At 46.9% G+C, this 18,108-nt stretch overlaps 1 protein-coding gene across 1 annotated transcript in view; it reads left to right on the plus strand.

Moving 5' to 3' along the window:
- The window catches only part of LOC135057154 (NACHT, LRR and PYD domains-containing protein 3-like), a 192,243-nt gene that overhangs the window by 54,644 nt on the left and 119,491 nt on the right, over positions 1–18,108 (plus strand). Inside the window, exon 4 of the mRNA XM_063963053.1 lies at positions 14,474–16,178. Coding sequence (XP_063819123.1) covers positions 14,474–16,178 — 1,705 coding nt within the window. The remainder of the gene's footprint in view (positions 1–14,473; positions 16,179–18,108) is intronic.

Here is an 18,108-nt window from a genome sequence, read left to right on the forward strand (position 1 = left end):
ACGTTACGCTCCATAGTTTTGGCCATGGAACCAGGGGATTATGTGGTATCCCTGGATATTCAGGATGCTTACCTATATGTTCCTGTAGCACTGTCCCATCAGTGCTATCTCAGGTTCGCTATCCTCCAGCAGCATTTTCAGTTTCAGGCATTACCTTTTGGGTTAGCCACGGCACCCAGAGTGTTTACCAAAATCATGGTGGTTATGGCAGCTTATCTTCGCAAGCAGGGGATAAGAATTTTTCCATACCTCGACAACCTGTTAATTCTAGCACAATCACAGGAAATGCTCCTGGACCATCTCCAACAAAAAATAACATGTCTGCAGAGGCACAGATGGCTCATAAATTGGGCAAAATCATCTCTAGTTCCATCACAACAGATGACTCACTTGGGGGCTATACTGGATTCAAGTCTGCAGAAAATATTTTTACCTCGGGACAAGATAGCCAAGGTACAGGCAAGGACTCAGGAGTTGTTACACAGTCAAACAATATCAATCCACGCAGCGATGCGACTGATGGGTTTGATGGTGTCAACATTCGACATGGTGGAGTATGCACAATTCCACTCAAGACCTCTGCAGCGTTTGATTCTGGTCAGATGGAATGGAATATTCAGACAATAAAGAAACAGACTATGGTACTTTCACACAAGGTAAGAAAGTCATTAGCCTGGTGGCTACAAACATCCCATCTAAAAAAAGGGAGACCCTTTTGGATATCAGATTGGGAGATCCTGACAACAGATGCCAGTCTTCAGGGCTCGGGAGCAGTGTCTGGAAGATTATGGTTCCAGGGACAATGGAACACAGAAGAAAGTTGCCTGCCAATAAATCTGCTAGAACTTCGGCCCATATACATGGCACTGATTCAGGCAAAGGACACTCTTCAAGGAAGACCAGTCCAGATCTGCTCGGACAATGTAACAGCGGTAGTGTACCTCAACCATCAGGGAGGAACGCGCAGTCAAACAGCAATGAAGGAGGTAAGTCACATACTAAAATGGGCAGAACTCCATCTTCCAGCATTGTCTTCAGTATTCTTTCCGGGAGTCCTAAACTGGGAAGCAGACTTTCTCAGTCAACACGCCATTCAAGCAAGCGAATGGGTTCTACATCCGGAAGACTTTCAGACTCTAGTAGACAAGTGGGGATCACCAGAGATAGCTCTCATGGCATCCCATCTGAACAACAAAATACCCGTGTACGGGTTAAGAACAAAGGATCCCGGAGCAATCATTGTGGACGCCCTGTCAGTGAAATGGGATTTTCATCTGGCGTATCTGTTTCCTCCAATCATCCTGCTACCCAGGGTGGTGAGTAAGATAAAAGAAGCAAAGGGTGCCATGATTCTACTGCCTCCAGCTTGGCCCAGAAGGCATTGGTACACAGATCTGCAGAGAATGTCGATGGATTCTCCACTTCTGCTCCCTCAATGTCCAGATCTACTAATGCAGGGTCCTTGTTACCACAGGCATCTGGATCGACTATCATTGAGGACGTTGCTCTTGAAACCTCTATCCTGAAGTCAAGAGGATTCTCACAACAGGTAGTTTAAACAATGCTTAGAGCAAGGAAACCCTCCTCAGCTCGCATTTATCACCGAATATGGCAGGCCTATATTCATTAGTGCAGTGAAAGAAATATGGACCCGAAATCTTTCCAAATTTCTAGGGTCTTAGATTTCCTTTAGGCAGGAATGGATAAAGGTTTGAAGGTGGCTTCCTTGAGAGTACAATTATCAGCATTGACTTTATGGTTTCAAAAGAAAATTGCCAATTTACAGGATGTGCGTACTTTTTTTCAGGGAATGCTGCGCACTCAAACTCCCTTTGTTCCTCCTACAGTGCCTTGGGACTTAAATTTAGTCCTGAAAACCCTTCAAGGTGCTCCATTTGAACCACTTAATAAAGTGGATATTAAATGGTTGACAGATAAAGTTCTCTTTCTACTGACTATGACATCAGCTAGAAGAGTATCAGATTTAGGAGCGCTGTCTTGTCGTTCTCCTTTTCTGACTTTTTATCCAGATAAAGCATTTCTAAGAACTAGATATGGGTATCTTCCGAAGGTGGTGTCTAAATTACACCTTAATGAAGAAATTGTAGTCTTGGCTTTTCAGGTATCGGGACGTTCTGCGGGAGATGCATCTCTGGACGTATTCCATGCATTAAGGATCTACGTAGATCGTACCAGTGCCATCAGAAAAACAGATTCTCTCTTCATTCTCTGTGGATTTCACAAGAGAGGATGGCCTGCTACTAAACAGATGCTGGTAAGATGGCTGCGAATGACAATTTCAGAAGCATATTCTCGAGCTGATCTCCCTGTTCCGGATAATGTCTCTGCTCACCCTACTCGTAAGGTAGAGGTTACAGAATACAGGGATAGCAAGCTGAGTGAAAGACACGAAATGGACGTCACCCAGCAGGACAATGCACACACATATAGTGGCATACAGTGGCATACATAAATCATCAAGGCGGCACTCGAAGCCGCATGGCAATGAAGAAAGTATCACGGATTCTTCAATGGGCGGAACGCCATCTACCGGCGATATCGGCAATAATCATGCCAGGAGTCCTGAATTGGGAAGCAGACTTTCTCAGTCATCAGGACGTACACGCCAGAGAGTGGGGCCTCCATCCAGAAGTGTTTAATTCAACTCCTAGTGGAAAGGTGGGGCCTTCCAGACGTGGATCTGATGGCGTCTCAACACAATCACAAGGTTCTGGTTTTCGGAGAAAGGACAAGGTAACCTTAAGCATCATTCGTGGATGCACTGGCGGTGCCATGGAAGTTTCGGCTGCTGTACATGTCCCCCCAGTGTCACCTGCCCAGGGTGATTCGGAAGTTCAAGTAGGAAGGAGGAATCCTGCTTCTCATAGCTCCAGCGTGGCTCAGACGGCACTGGTTCTCAGACCTTCAGGGCCTCTCATCAGAGCATCCAATACTACTTCCACAACACCCAGACTGCCTCATTCAGAGCCCTTGTGTCTACCAGGACCTGGCCCGGCTGTCTTTGACGGTGTGGCTCTTGAAGCTTCCGTCTTGAGGGCTAAAGGGTTTTCTGAGGCGGTCAATTAAACTATGTTGCGGGCCCGGAAACCGGCTTCTGCTCGGATTTACCATAGGGTCTGGCATTCTTCCTTAGTTTGGTGTGCATCTAACAATCATGACGCTTCCAAATTTAGTACAGCAAAGCTTTTGGCTTTCCATCATCAGGGCCTAGACTTAGGCTTGTGGCTGGCCTACCTCAAGGTTCATATTTGTGCCTTGTCAGTGTGGTTTCAGAGAAAAATTGCAACCTTTCCTGATGTTCATACATTTACTCTGGGTGTGTTGTGTATCCAACCTCCCTATGTCCTGCCTGTGGCTCCTTGGGACTTGTCGGAGGCGTTGCAAGAACCTCCATTTGAGCCTCTGGGTTCAGTGATTTCTTCATTCCACCTTAATCAGGAGATTGTGGTTCCGGGCCTTGTCTCTCCTGACTTGTCTCCCAAAGAGCAGTCTTTGGATGTGGTACAGGCTCTCCGTATCTATGTGAAGAGAACTGCTTCCATTAGGAAATCTGATTCTCTCTTTGTTTTGTTTGGCTTTCACAAATGTGGCTGGCCTGCTCACAAGCAGACTTTGGCCATATGGATTAGAATGGTGATTGCACATGCTTATGTGAAGGCTGGTCTGTCAGCTCCTGCTCACATTACTGCCCATTCTACTCGGGCTGTTGGACCTTCTTGGGCGGCCCGCCGTGGTGCAACCCTTGAACAATTGGCTACGTGGTCCTCAGCTAACACGTTCATAATGTTCTATGCCTTCGATACTGCCGCTTCCCAGGATGCTTCCTCCCATAAGGAACTGCTTTAGGACATCCCCATTGTCCAATCCTTGTGGAGCCCAGTATACCCCGCAGCAGAAAACAAGATTTATGGTAAGAACTTACCTTTGTTAAATCTCTTTCTGCGAGGTACACTAGGCCCCACAAGGTGCCCACCCTGACGCACTTGGCTTCTTTGGGTTGGTATGGCATTAGCCGCTGACACTTCTCCTGTCGTGAGAGTGTGGTATATGTGGCTGCTAACTGTTGTCATCTCTTATCCTGCTACTGCATTGGACTGGTTAACTAAAAACTGAGCTCCTGTGCGGAGGGGCGGGGTTATAGAGGAGGCGGCACTATGCATCTTGGGAACAGTCAAAGCTTTTGAGCCGGTTGGTGCCTCGGATCAAGATCCTACTCTACACCCCATTGTCCAATCCTTGTGGAGCCCAGTGTACCTCGCTGAAAGAGATTTAACAGAGGTAAGTTCTTACCATAAATCTCATTTTCTCACAGAAAATGTCTTCAAAACTGGGCTGTCAGCTCTGTATGTCAGGGTGACACTTCAGCACAGCAGCTCCATCACCTCCCAAGCGGCGTTGCATACTCGCGCTGGCTCAGTTCCCGGGTACTTGCGGTGGTGACGCTCCTACTTAGGCACAGGGTCGCAGATGCTCTCCTGATTTGTGTGGCGGCTAAGGGGTAGGAGGTAAGAGGGTCCCCCATGTAACCCCTCCTCACTCCCAATGAGTATGTGTGTTCGGGGTCCTGGATGTTGGTATTCTGGCGTGCCTCCACCCAAGCTCACTATGTCTAATCTAGGCTTGCTTGGGAAAGCCTATGAAGGTTGTTGTACAACTAAAGCACTAAACACATTAATTTACTATGGAATGTCTTTCTTCGCTTTCAGATCCTGTCAGTATGCCGTCAGCTCGATATCCGTATGATGGTAAGTATTTTGGTACATGGAAAATAAATCACACCCTTGAACTTACTTTACAGCAACTTGGAATTCAACGATTGTATTAGTGTATAATACCAACATATAAGTACATTACTTACTGAAGTATACTTAAATTGTAACGTCTACTATAATATTACCGTGGCCTATACAGTATCACTTGCATGCATTGTAAAAATTACTGTGGTAAGTCAGTAAAAATCCTATCACCGTCAGTACCTGAATACCCGGATATTACACTAACATAAGGACTGCAGTCAATGTTCTCGTTGGGGCCCGTGAGTTGTAATGGTTCCACAAGCTTAATTGATCAGTGTGCAGTTCCACTGTAGGGTGCTTGTCCGGCTTTCTGTATTCCTAATATGGATATCCAGTTATCTAGCTTAGCTGAAAAGACGTCCTTATGTGGATAAAGTTACTGGTAAAATATCCCACCTCAATGTAAGGGTAGACAGCCTGAGCACTGTAACTTTAACAGTTCTGTAGAAACTCTCCATTCAGCTTTGCTACGTTGTATCTATCGATAACTGCCTATCAGGTACTTGAAGTGCCACGGCACTGGTAACAATTGTATTGATTAAGATTAACAAGCCTACTGTCAGTATCATGCTATCAGAGTTCTGTGCTCTCAAATTATTAGTCCACACAGTATTTTGATATAGATGGTATACGGGCTCCACTAAATCCCCTGTTTGGCTAAATATCACTGGCCGGGATATTAGCTATACTTGAGTACGTTTCATACATACATATAGCAGCTCTCCCTATCATTGGTAGGCTCTTTTACTATAACTATAGCGCATCAGCTTATCCTCAGTTCCTTAATACTTGGTGAGAAGGACCTTTAGGAGGAGGGCACTCTTATGATGTGGTGTCTACACCTCTGTCCCTCCTACAAACTTTATTTCAGATCCAAGGGCTCTATGTAATTAGCTCCTCCCCCGACTTCCTACATAGTAGAGGAACCTGTCCCTTGGGGAAAACTTGGTTCGGTCCCCTAAAGGTGGCTTTGCCTATAACCTTTCCCAGCCAGCCCCACGCAATAGGTGGAAGACTTACAACAGTGCTGCTCCGACGGCTCTCTTTGTCTGCCTCCCTCACTGGCTTTTCCTCTGTTAGACAGACCCTCTGCCTGCGCTGCCTGTTCCCGGCTGTCTCCTCCTGCAGCTAGGTCTCCCGGTTCCCTGCCAAGGTACTAGGGGTCAGGGGTGTCCTGCCACTGATGCTGCCCCGCTGTTAACTCCACCTACTCCAATCTCAGTTGCCGCCTCCCATCTCCGCCGTTTACCAGCAACTCCAGCTGCGCCACCATCCGCCCTCCTTTCTCGCTGGCCCACTCCTCTACCTCCCGGCAGCACGAGCACCACCTCCCAGGTACCCTTGCGCTGGCACACGCTCCCCTCCAATACAGCACAGCCCATTATATTTCCATGTACTTGCATCACTGCACACCAACGATATATATACATCTATATACAATTACATATATATATATATATATATATATATATATATATATATATTTGCACATTCTCTACCACGTATAATACATGCTATTCCATTCAACTATAGGTACTGGTTACCAAGAGGCCTTGGACTATTTCCAATATAGCCTTACATCCAGGTGGGACCTGCCATTAATCACGTTCCGTCTGCGACCTAGGTAGATGGGTTGCGGAGCTGGCGTGGACACTCTCACCGAGCAGGGACCCCTCTAGACCACCAGGGCGTATTGAGTATAGGTCGGGTGTACTAACACCTCATTTAATAAGGCTCACAGTACCCGGGTGGAAGTCCAGAATAGGGGAGCCGGCGCCTAACCTGCAGCCCCTTCCAAGGCCCAGGGTGACATCTATTGCAGATTTCTCACCCTGGAGCTACCTCACACTCTCCCTCACTCCCTGACTGAGACACTGGGCACCATATTATAAGCATAGATGTGGCTGGTCTCCGGGACTGCAGGGCAAGGTCTCCCTTGTCAAGCCGCCTGTATACAGCGCTGTGTCTTTACAAACACTTGAGAATTCTACATGTCTTTATACAGACAGCGTTAGTTAAGAAAGAGTATACCTATTGCAGAATATATTGTACGAGTATTCTGATATATACCTCCGGTCTAGCACCGTGCTGTGATACATATATATATATATATATATATACATACATACACATAATTATACTAGTCCAGTGCAGCTTTATTGTTGTAATATTTTCTGCATTGCTTGTGACTGTGTATGCCTGTATCTGCTGTGTGAGTTCACTCAGTGTTTCCCAGATGTAACTGTCACGATATTCTGTACCCTAAGGGGCTGGGTGCGTCAGGGTCTGCTAATATACATCACAGTATTTATCCAATACCGATATTCTACTGTGTACTCAGTCACATTATAACGGATTTATTTGCAGGTGTTGTGTACTGTGTATTCAGTCACATACTAACGGATTTATTTGCAGGTATTGTACTCTGTCTGGCTTTATCGTACTAAGTCACTCTGTTGTTGCATTTCTATACAATGTCTAATAAGAAGGGCAGTAAGTCAGTGGAAACTCCTGCAACATACAGAGCATGCTCCAATGACTTACCAGAGGGGCAAGCTGTGTATGATGGTCTGTGTAATATGTGTCATACACCTCCTAGTCAGTCCACTGCTCCTGTAGCCAATCAGGAGCCACCCTGGCCTGCATTTGCAAACCTACTGGGTACCCTGGTGGAAAGCCCCTATGGGACCACCTGTGCCATTACAGCCAAAAATTGTCCCTATTGGTAACCCGCTGTGGGCGGATAATTTATCTAACCAACTGCAGCAATTAAATCAGTGTTTGGTTAGACATAAGTCTACTCCAGGTCACTCACGTGTCTCTGGGTCATCTAAGCGGGCTGCTTCCTCCTCACAATCCACGATCCTCTATGATGTTTCATCTGAAGAGGAGGGGTTGCATACGGTCCTGTCAGACACTGAATCTAGTGTTTCTGATGAGGATTCTCCATTGCAGATTGATGTCCCTGCCCTAGTGGTTGCTATTAAGCATATCCTACAAATCTCTGATGAGGAGGATTCCACTACTGTGGCTAAGAAAACTGATATGTTCAAATGGCAGAAGGTGGTTAAAAATCTATTGCCCCATGCTGACCATTTGGTGGAAATCAGGCAGGAACCCTGGTCTACTCCAGGGAAGAAATTCCCTCTGTCTAATCGGGCATTGGCTCGCTATCCTCTCTCTGCAGAGTTGTGTAACAAGTGAGAAAATTAGCCATCGGTGGATTCTTATGTCACCCGCCTAGTGGTGTCGTCCACTCTGCCTGTCACTACTATCACTACACTGAAAGAACCGACAGATTAGTGTGTGGTGAGATCATAGGTGTGCGCAGGGGGGGTGCCTGGTGCGCACACGCACCCCCTAATGTCTGGCACCCCGATCTCACATGCCTGATGCAGCGATTGCCGAGCAGGCTGATTACTGTCCCCTCTGCGCTGCACCCTGTCAGGACTGCATAACTGACCGGACGCATGGGTTAATCAAGGGTGCCACTGCCACCGCCTTACAAACTGCCGGCTCCACCTCCATGTACAAAAACAGCGTGATGTGACATGATGACGCCATGCTGCTCGCACGCCCACCCGCCACATGCGCACCTCTCTCCTTCTATGCTATGCCAATGCCAGCCACTGATGAGGATCAGAATGCAGCCAGCATTCTTCTTAGGAAGACAAATTCAATACTGGCAGGCAGTCGGCAGCAACATTGACACGTCACTCATTTTTCCAGCAGCAGCAATACTAGTCTGCGACTGTCAGTGTCAGTGAGTGGCTGACTTGTAAGTAAGCTGCTGCAGCTTGCAGGGGAAAGAGAGGGGCAGCCAGACCAGGCTGAGGAGGAGCAGTGTAATTGCAGTGAGTGTCATCAGGGGTGTTTGTTTGGTGCACACCACAACATCTGACAATGTATCTGGTTTATTAGGATTGATATAAGGGTGGATATTTTATATTGCGTTGACCGACAATAGATGGTGCTAGACACGCCCAAAAGGCAGTGCTAGACACACCCCTCATATGGTGCACCCCCTAATAAAATGTGCTGCACACGCCTATGGGTGAGATGTCTGAAATCTATTTACTCCATTACAGGAGCTGTACATAGACCCTCTATTGCGGCCTCCTGGGCTGCAAAGGTTATTGTAGCATGGGTTCAGGCACTGGAGGAAGAGCTACCCGAGGATGTATCTGACAATGCCAGACAATACCTGTCTCACATTATCACCGCCGCCTATTACATTCAGGAGGAGTCTCTGAGGCGGGTGTGTTGGCAGCCAACTCATCGACTACGTCTGTCCTGGCTCGCTGTATTCTGTGGTTGAGATCATGGAAGGTGGACCTAGACTCCAAAAAGACTTTCGAGTTGCTACCCTTTAAGTGGGACATTTTGTTTGGGGAAGACCTAAATAAAATAGTGGGCCTAATTCAGACCTGATCATAGCGCACAGCTATGATCAGATACTTAGACATGTGGGGGGGATGCCCAGCACAGGGCTAGTCCACCCCGCATGTCAGGCCCGAACCCCCCGCACAAGTACAAAAGCATCCCACAGCGGCGATGCTTTTGTACTTGAAGAGTAGCTCCCTGGCAGTGCAGCACTTGCGCGCTGGCAGGGAGCTATCCATCGCTGTGCTGGTCGCAGCGGCTGCGTGTGACGTCACGCAGCCGCCACGGCCCACCCCAACACGATCCGGGTACGCTTGCGTTGCTCGGACCGCGCCCCCTAAACAGCGGCCAAACGGTGCCGGCCCTCCCACCCAGCGACCGCATCTGCCTGTCAGTCAGGCAGAGGTGATAGCAGGGCTGAGAGTGCAGTTGGCTGACTGGCATGCGCCGCACACTGCGGCGCAGTTCAGAGCTGATCGGCTGCTGTGCACAGCACCGATCAGTTCTGAATTAGGCTTAAATTATGAATTAGCGGCGGCTAAGACTGTCTTTCTCCCAAACACTAGTCCTTCTGCGCAGAAGGCAAAAGGTACCACTTTTTGTTCCTTTCCGCCTCAAGGGAAAGCAAAAGGCCAGGCATACCTGAGACAACCTTGTTCTCCAAAAACCACCAAGCCCAAGGCAAAAGAGCCCTGGGCGGCCCGTCAGCCTGCTTCTAAACAAGACAAGCCTGCTGCATGACGAGGCGGGCCTCCCCCTGGGGGACCCCAGGGTGGGTTGCTGACTTCTACAGTTCACCCAGGTCTGGTTAAAGACCACTTCAGATGCATGGGTGCTGGAAGTTGTCTCTCACAGGTACGCAGCCTCTTTCAAGAGACGTCCCCCTCACCAGTTTTGCACCATGGTTATCCCTTCAGGTCCGCAAGCTCTGCAAGCGGTTGTCAGTTCCCTCCTGAGAGGAGTGGTTGTGCTGGTACCCAGAGCTGGACCTAGGCATAGGCAAACTAGGCAATTGTCTAGGGCATTTGGAATGCCTAGGGGCACAAGCAGCTTCTGTTGATTAAAATGATATGCAGCATGCCTATATTCTGTGTGTGACTGCGGCTCTATCTGCATACGAAATGCATTACTAATGTGCAGCATTATGTGTATAAGGGGTACTACAGTAATTGGTGGCGAAACATATAGAAAGGGCACTACTGTGTGGTCTAATTTGGATAAAGAGCAATGTAGTGTGGTGTAATGTGAATAAGGGGCACTACTGTGAGGAGTAACGTGGTACTACTGTGTGATAAATAAGAGACACTATTGCATGATATAATGTGAATAAAGTTGCAGTACTGTGTGGCGTCACTTCAGCTGGGAGTATTATTGTTTGGCAATGCCCCTTCCCAGCAAGAACACACACCATTTTGAATGTGCGCACACTATTCCTATGTAAAATATAGGGGATAGGAGAACCAAAATGAGGACTGCTATGGGTGAGGTGTGATGGTGCTGGGAAAGGGGTACAGGAATAGAGGCGGAACTAGCATCTGTCTGTACAAGGGGGCACCAGCCAAAATCTTGCCTAGGGCATCATATTGGTTAGGGCCGGCTCTGCCTGTACGTCAGTCCCAGATAGGCAGAGGCTATTCCTCAACCCAGTTTCTAGTCCCGAAACTCAATGGGTCCTTCCGGCTTATACTCAACCTCAAATATATGGACAAGTTTGCGAGAGTGTCCAAGTTTTGCATGGAAATGTTGTGCTCAATTGTGATGGCTATGGAATCCGAGACTATATTGTATCCCTGGATATACAGGATGCAGAGCTGCATATACCTATTGCCATGTGGCATCAGCAGTTTCTGCGGTTTGCTATTGGCAACCTCCACTATCAATTCCAGGCTTTGCCATTTGGACTGGCCACAGCTCCTTGGATCTTCACCAAGGTCATGGCCGTGATAACGGCCCATCTTTGCCATCAGGGAGTCAGAATCCTGCCGTAACTGGATGACCTGCTGATTCGGGCAAATTCCCACAATGTCCTCCTCAGTCCTCTGCAAATGATGGTAACCTTCCTGCAAGCCCACATGTGGCTTATCAATTGGAAGAAGTCCTCCACCCCAATGTACCAGCTCAGAGCATGGTGCACCTGGGGGCACTCTTGGACATACACAGTCAGAGACTGTTCCTGTCTACAGACAAAGTCCTGAAGCTTCAGGATTGGATAAGGCACTTCCTTTGTCGCCCCAGAGTGTTGTTACACTTGGCAATGCAAGTACTTGGCCTGATGGTGACGGCCTTCGACATGGTAGAGTATACTCAATTTCATTCCCGCCCTCTACAATGGTTGATACTTTCCAAGTGGGATGGCTTACCTCATCGGATCAGATCTCACATGATCTCGTTAACTCCGGAGGTTCATCTGTCCCTGACCTGGTGGTTACAGGACCAGCAATTAAGGTGTCAGCTTAAGGGGATGGGGTGCGGTGTTGGAGCAACACTCTTTTCAGGGTCACTGGACCAAGGAGGAATCACTTCTTCCAATCAACATTTCGGAGCTGAGGGTAGTGTTCAATGCGCTATCACTCGCCTGGCCTCTGGTGCAGAACAGGCCTGTTCAAGTACAGTCAGACAACGCCACCACTGTGGCATACATAAACCATCAAGATGGCACTTGAAGCCACACGGCAATGATGGAAATGTCAAAAATCCTTGGTTGGGCGGAACACCATCTGCCAGCAATATCAGAAGTGTCCATTCTGGGCATCCTGAACTGGGAAACAGACTTCCTCAAGTTGTCAGGACGTGCACACCGGAGAGTGTGATCTTCACCCAGAAGACTTCCAACTTCTAGTGGACAGGTGGGGCCTACCAGATGTAGACCTGATGGCGTCTCAACACAATTACAAGGGTCCAGTCTTTGGATCACGGACCAGGGATCCTCAGGCAGTGTTCGTGGACACTCTGGCAATTCCATGGAACCTTTGGCTGCCCTACGTGTTCCCTCCAGTGTCACTGCTGCCCAAGGTCCTACAGAAGTTCAAACCAGAAAGAGAAATGCTGATTCTAGTTGCTCTAGCGTGGCCCAGATGGCATTGGTTCTCAGATCTGCATGGTCTGTCAACAGGGCATACCCTTCTACTTCCTCAACGACCAGACCTCCTCGTACAGGGCCCTTGTCTCTACCCAGACCTGGCCAGACTGACTTTGACGTTATTGCTCTTGAAGCATTACTCCTGAGGGCCAAAGGTTTTTCCGAAGCAGTTATTCAAACTATGTTGAAGTCCTGTAAACCGGCCTCTGCCCGGATATATTACAGGGTCTGGAATTCTTATTTCACGTAGTGTGCTGATAAGAATTATGATGCATACAGATTCAGAACTTCCAGAATACTGGCTTTCCTGCAAAGAATCCTGGACTTAGGCCTTCGCCTGGCCTCCCTCAAGGTTCACATATCTGCCTTGTCGGTTTGATTTCAGAGAAAAATTGCATCTATACCTGATGTTCATACCTTCACTCAGGGTGTTCTTAGGATTCAGCCTCCCTATGTCCCTCCTGTGGCTCCATGGGATCTGTCTGTCGTACTGAATGCCCTACAAGAGTCTCCTTTTGAACATCTTGAATTGGTGAACCTTAAATGGCTTCAGCCAAGGTCTTGTTCTTGCTGACTATTGCCTCTGCAAAATGGGTGTCGGACTTGGGCCGGTTGTCCTGCCGTCCACCCTTCCTGATATTTCACCTAAGGTGGTGTTAACTTTTTCACCTTAATCAAGAGATTGTGGCTCCAGCCATTATCTCTTTAGACTTGTCTTACAAAGAGAGGTCTTTGGATGTGGTAAGGGCTCTCTGTATATTTGTGGAGAGGACTGTCTCTATCAGGAGGTCAGATTTTGTCCTGTTTGGTTTCCACAAATGTGGCTGGCCTGCGAATAAGCAATCCTTGGCCAGATGGATTAGAATAGTGATTGCACAAGCTTATGCCCAGGCTGAAATCCCAGCTCCTGCTGCTATTAAAGCCCATTCTACTCAGTCTGTTGGACCTTCGTGGGCGGACCGCCGTGGCACGTCCGCAGAACAATTGTGCTACGTGGTCCTCAGTGAACACATTTATTAGGTTCTATACCTTTGATACTTCCGCCTTCCAGGATGCTTCCTTTAGACGCCGGGTTCTTGTGCCTGCTATGGCGCGTCCCCTCCCTTGAGGAACTTCTTTAGGACATCCCTGATGTTTCTCTGTGGAAACCAATGTAACCTGCTGCAGAAAATTAGTGTTATGGTAGACTTAACATAACAGCCAAGACCACGCTCTATGTCATGGCCATATAAAGTGCAAACTGGTGTGTTTCAGTCTCAGTATTTTTATTTCATATTTCAATGCAGAAACTGCACAGATCAATATTAAACAAAGTATAAAATACACACTTAGTTTTTGTGCTTATTCCTGTGCTAAGTCAGGGGTGGGAAACCTGCGGCCCTCCTGCTGTTGCTGAACTACACATCCCAGCATGGCCACATAGAAAAACTGGAGCGGGGCATGCTGGTATGTGTAGTTCCCCACCCCTGCTCTAAGTAATATACATTCTATTAACAAGTGCATGTACTGTATCTGTCTCTGAATTATTGGGAATATTGGGGGTCATTCCGAGTTGATCACTAGCTGACATTGCTCGCAGCGCAGCGATCAGGCTAAAAATAGGCATTTCTGCACATGCGTATGCACCGCAATGCGCAGGCGCGTTGTATGGGTACAATGAGCATCGTGGGTTTGCACAGAGTCTAACGAAGATTCCAGCCGCACGGCCGAACACAGGAATATTGACATGAAGTGGGCGTTTCTGGGTGGTACACTGACCGTTTTCAGGGAATGCTTAGAAAATCGCAGGCGTGCCTGGGCATTTGCTGGGCGGGTGTGTGACGTCAAAAGCCATCCCTCCGTCATTAGAATCAACGCACACGAAGAGTAACTAAAGGGCTGGTCTTGTTTTGCACAAAAAGATTTAGCAGGCGCTCTGCTGCACAAGCGTTCGCACTTCTGCAAAGCGAAAAAATACACTCCCAGGTGGGCAGCGACAATGCGTTTGCACGGCTGCTAAAAACTGCTGGCGAGCGATCAACTCGGAATGACCTCCATTGTCTGTACATTGAGACCATTTCTTAGTCTAAATTACAAGCTGTGTTTTCACATACTTGCCGAACAAATGCTCATTGTCTCTGAAGAGATGTAATTTAGGTTGTGCCTGTTAAGGTATTTACTATTTTATTAATATATTCTTTTATATCCTATACAGGCTGCAGAGTAAGATACATGGATCAGATGAGAAGGAAATACCATGTTATTAAACATCATGATAAAAGATTAGGCAAAGGTCTGAATCTGAAGAAAGAATACACCAGTCTTCTACTGATCAAGAATCACCGTGATGAGGAGGAGAGACTACATGAGATAATATCTTCAGGCCAGAGGCATCTACAGATTATGGAGGACAGATCATCAGATAAATATTCCCCAACCACTATACAAGCTCTGTTTGATCCTGATGATAATGGAATTATTCCCAAAACTGTGGTATTACAGGGACCTGCTGGAATAGGAAAGACTATGACATCCCAGAAGATCATGCTGGACTGGGCCTCTGGGGAACTGTATAAAGACAAGTTTCAGTTTGTGTTTTACATTAGCTGTAGAGAAGTCAACACCATCACTGGTAATATAAGCCTGGCTGGATATCTATCCAGCTATTTTGGAAGGACATGTTCATCTGATTTGTTGCAATTAACCTTCCTTACCTCAGAAGAAATACTTTTCATTATTGATGGTTTGGATGAATTAAAATGGTCATCGATGAATGACATAAAGGTTTGTGATGACCCATTTCAGGAGGTCTCAACAGAAAGTCTACTAAAAAGTTTGATTACGAAAACACTGCTCAGTGACAGCTCACTAATCATCACCACAAGACCATTCTCACTGATGAAATTGATGGACCTTGTAGAATGTCTTCTGTATGTGGAAATTCTGGGGTTTACAGGGAAAGACCGTGAAGAATATTTCTATCATTTCTTTGAAACCAAAGAACAAGCAGAGCTGGCTTTCAGTACAGTTAAGGACAATGATACTTTGTACACCATGTGCACTGTCCCTATAATTAGCTGGATTGTATGTACTGTAATGCAACCATTACTAAAAGAGGGAGTATCTGTGATTGATTCCAAGACAGCCACATCCATTTACCTATTGTTCCTAAAGGGTTTAATAAAGTACCACGGAAGGGACTCTGCCCAGCATATAAGCGCATGTATACATAAGCTGTGTACTTTGGCCAATGAAGGAGTTTCAGAGAGCAGAATTCTATTTGAAGAATCAGATCTTGTAAGACATGGACTCACTATGTCAGAGGTGGAGTCTGGGTTTTTGAATGAGAACATCTTCCACAGGGACATTATCACCCAGACCTGCTACAGCTTCATCCATCTGAGTGTGCAGGAGTTCTTTGCTGCTCTTTACTATGTCCTGGACGATACATCTGTAAAAGAACCTTACACTGACTTAAAAATTAGAAAGGTGGAAAAGTTACTGGAGGCATCAGAACACCGGCCACATTTAAAATTAACTGTACGATTCTTATTTGGTCTTTCAAGTGATAAACAACTTCAGGAGACTCAGAGAACCATTGATTGTCCCATTTCCTTCAGGGAAAAACCTGTCTTAGAGGAATGGCTGAAGAGAAAGTCTTTAGATTGCCATAATGAGATACTATGCTGCCTTTACGAGACACAGGACGAGGACTTTGTGGGGAGAATGATGTCCCACTTTCTTAATGTGGAAATTAAAGGTGATATAAAAGGGAAACAGGAGAACATTGGTTACCCGGTTGTAGCCTACTGCTTGGAGAGAAGTACTGTACAGCATATTGTTACTTTTCAGTCATACATAATCGGACTAAAGGCTCGGAGAGTTCTATCTAAAGCACTTTCTAAGTGTTCACAACTTCGGTATGTATTTGACACATTACTAAAAAATGTTTTCTTGTGGCATGTAGATGTTCCGGAAGCAAAGGTTTGAGCCTGATATAATTTGTGATATACTATTTATGCAATTAAGAGTTTGTAAAATAAAATGGAAGAATAATTTACTCATTCCTAGTTAAATAATGTAATCCTATGTCGTGCTTTATTAATCTTAAATATGAATTGGGAAAGATGCAGCTCTGTCCAGAGAGAGAGACACTTATGAATCACTCCTGATTGTTGTCAACAGGGTTGGACTGGACCACAGGTGTTCAGGAGAAATTCCCAGTGGGCACCATTGCCTGAGAGCCTCATCCCATCCTCTAGGGGTCAGTAACTTGGTAGAGCAGGATCATGGATGAATGCTGCCTCTTAAAGTAGGTGGTCTTGACATACAGTACCCTTGTCCCCTCCTTTATAAAGGGGCCCTGTTTTTTCTGTGTCCTCTCTTGTGGATGGACAAGTCCCTCTGTGGTAGCTGGCTATAGCCTCTCTGGAGTCTGGCCACATCCCTTGAACTTGGGACCCTACCACTGCATTTCCTGGTGTGCCCTTTATGCCCCAGTCTGACACTCGTAGTCAATAAGGTGTATTTTCAGTGTGTTACTACTTGTGCTTGTTTTCTGTAGAGGGAATGCTAAAAAAATATATACATGTATAATAGAATTTCTGCTGCGGGGTACACTGGGCTCCACATGGATTAACATCGGGGTGTAGAGTAGGATCTTGATCCGAGGCACCAACAGTCTCAAAGCTTTGACTGTTCCCAAGATGCACAGCACCGCCTCCTATATAACCCCACCTCCATGCACAGGAGCTCAGTTTGTAAGTTGGTGCCATGCAGGGCACAGGTGGGGTTTTTTCTCTCTCTATAAACCCTGTTTTATTATTGTCCGCAACACCCAGTGGGGAATCCAGCAGGGGATATGGCCTAACCTGTAGCCCCTCACCCAGCCCCAGGTACCATTTGGGTAAATGTTCCCACCTTGGAGCTGCATATCTCTCCCTCACTCCCTGTCAGCCGCCATTACACAGAGCAGCGCTGTTCCTGGGACTGCTTGGGTAAATCCTCCTCTGTAAAGCCGCCTGCTCTCCTGCGCTGTGCATTTTACAGGACACTCAAGTATTCTACCTATCAAAGGACAGTGTTAGTTAAGAAAGAGTGCATACAGTCAGGGTTGTGTGGTACAAACACCCTGGGATATACATCCAGTACTTACTGTGTTTTGTTATATCTACTGTTTACTTATACATATAGCTATACTGAGTATTTCTTTGTATTGCTAGTCCAGTGCAGTTTTATTGTTTGGTATAATTTCTGCATTGTACAGTTGTGACTATATGTGTGTGTGTGCATGTAGCTGCTGCGTGGCTGCCGTCTTGTGTATTTCACTCAGCTTGCTACGCCTATGGGGGGTCATTCTGACCCGATCGCATGCTGCAGTTTTTCGTTTGGACGCCGTTTCGTGGGCACGGTTCGACCAACGCAGGCGAGGCCGGACCATGCAAGGAGTGGCCCGCAGTGGCTGTGTGACATCACACGCAGCCACTGCGGGCCAGGGAGCGAAGAGTAGCTCCCGGCCAGCACACTAAACCTGCGCTACTCTTGAAGTGCAAAGGCATCACCGATGTGCGATGCCTTTGTACTTCTGCGACTGGGGGCCGGACTGACATGCGGGGCAGGCTAGCCCTGTGCTGGGCATCCTCCCCCGCATGTCTGAGTTCATGATCGTAGCTGTGCTACATTTAGCACAGCTACGATCAATTTGGAATGACCCCCTATATTCTGTAACCTGAGGGGGTTAAGTGCGTCAGGTTAATTGATATAGGTATTTTAACAAGATAAACTTCCTGAGTATTTTTGTTTGTGATATATAGTCACCATATATCTTTTGAATTCCCAGTTGTGCTGACA

The sequence above is a fragment of the Pseudophryne corroboree genome, chromosome 3, assembly GCF_028390025.1.
Source record: "Pseudophryne corroboree isolate aPseCor3 chromosome 3, aPseCor3.hap2, whole genome shotgun sequence".
In the NCBI taxonomy this organism is placed as follows: Eukaryota; Metazoa; Chordata; class Amphibia; order Anura; family Myobatrachidae; genus Pseudophryne; species Pseudophryne corroboree.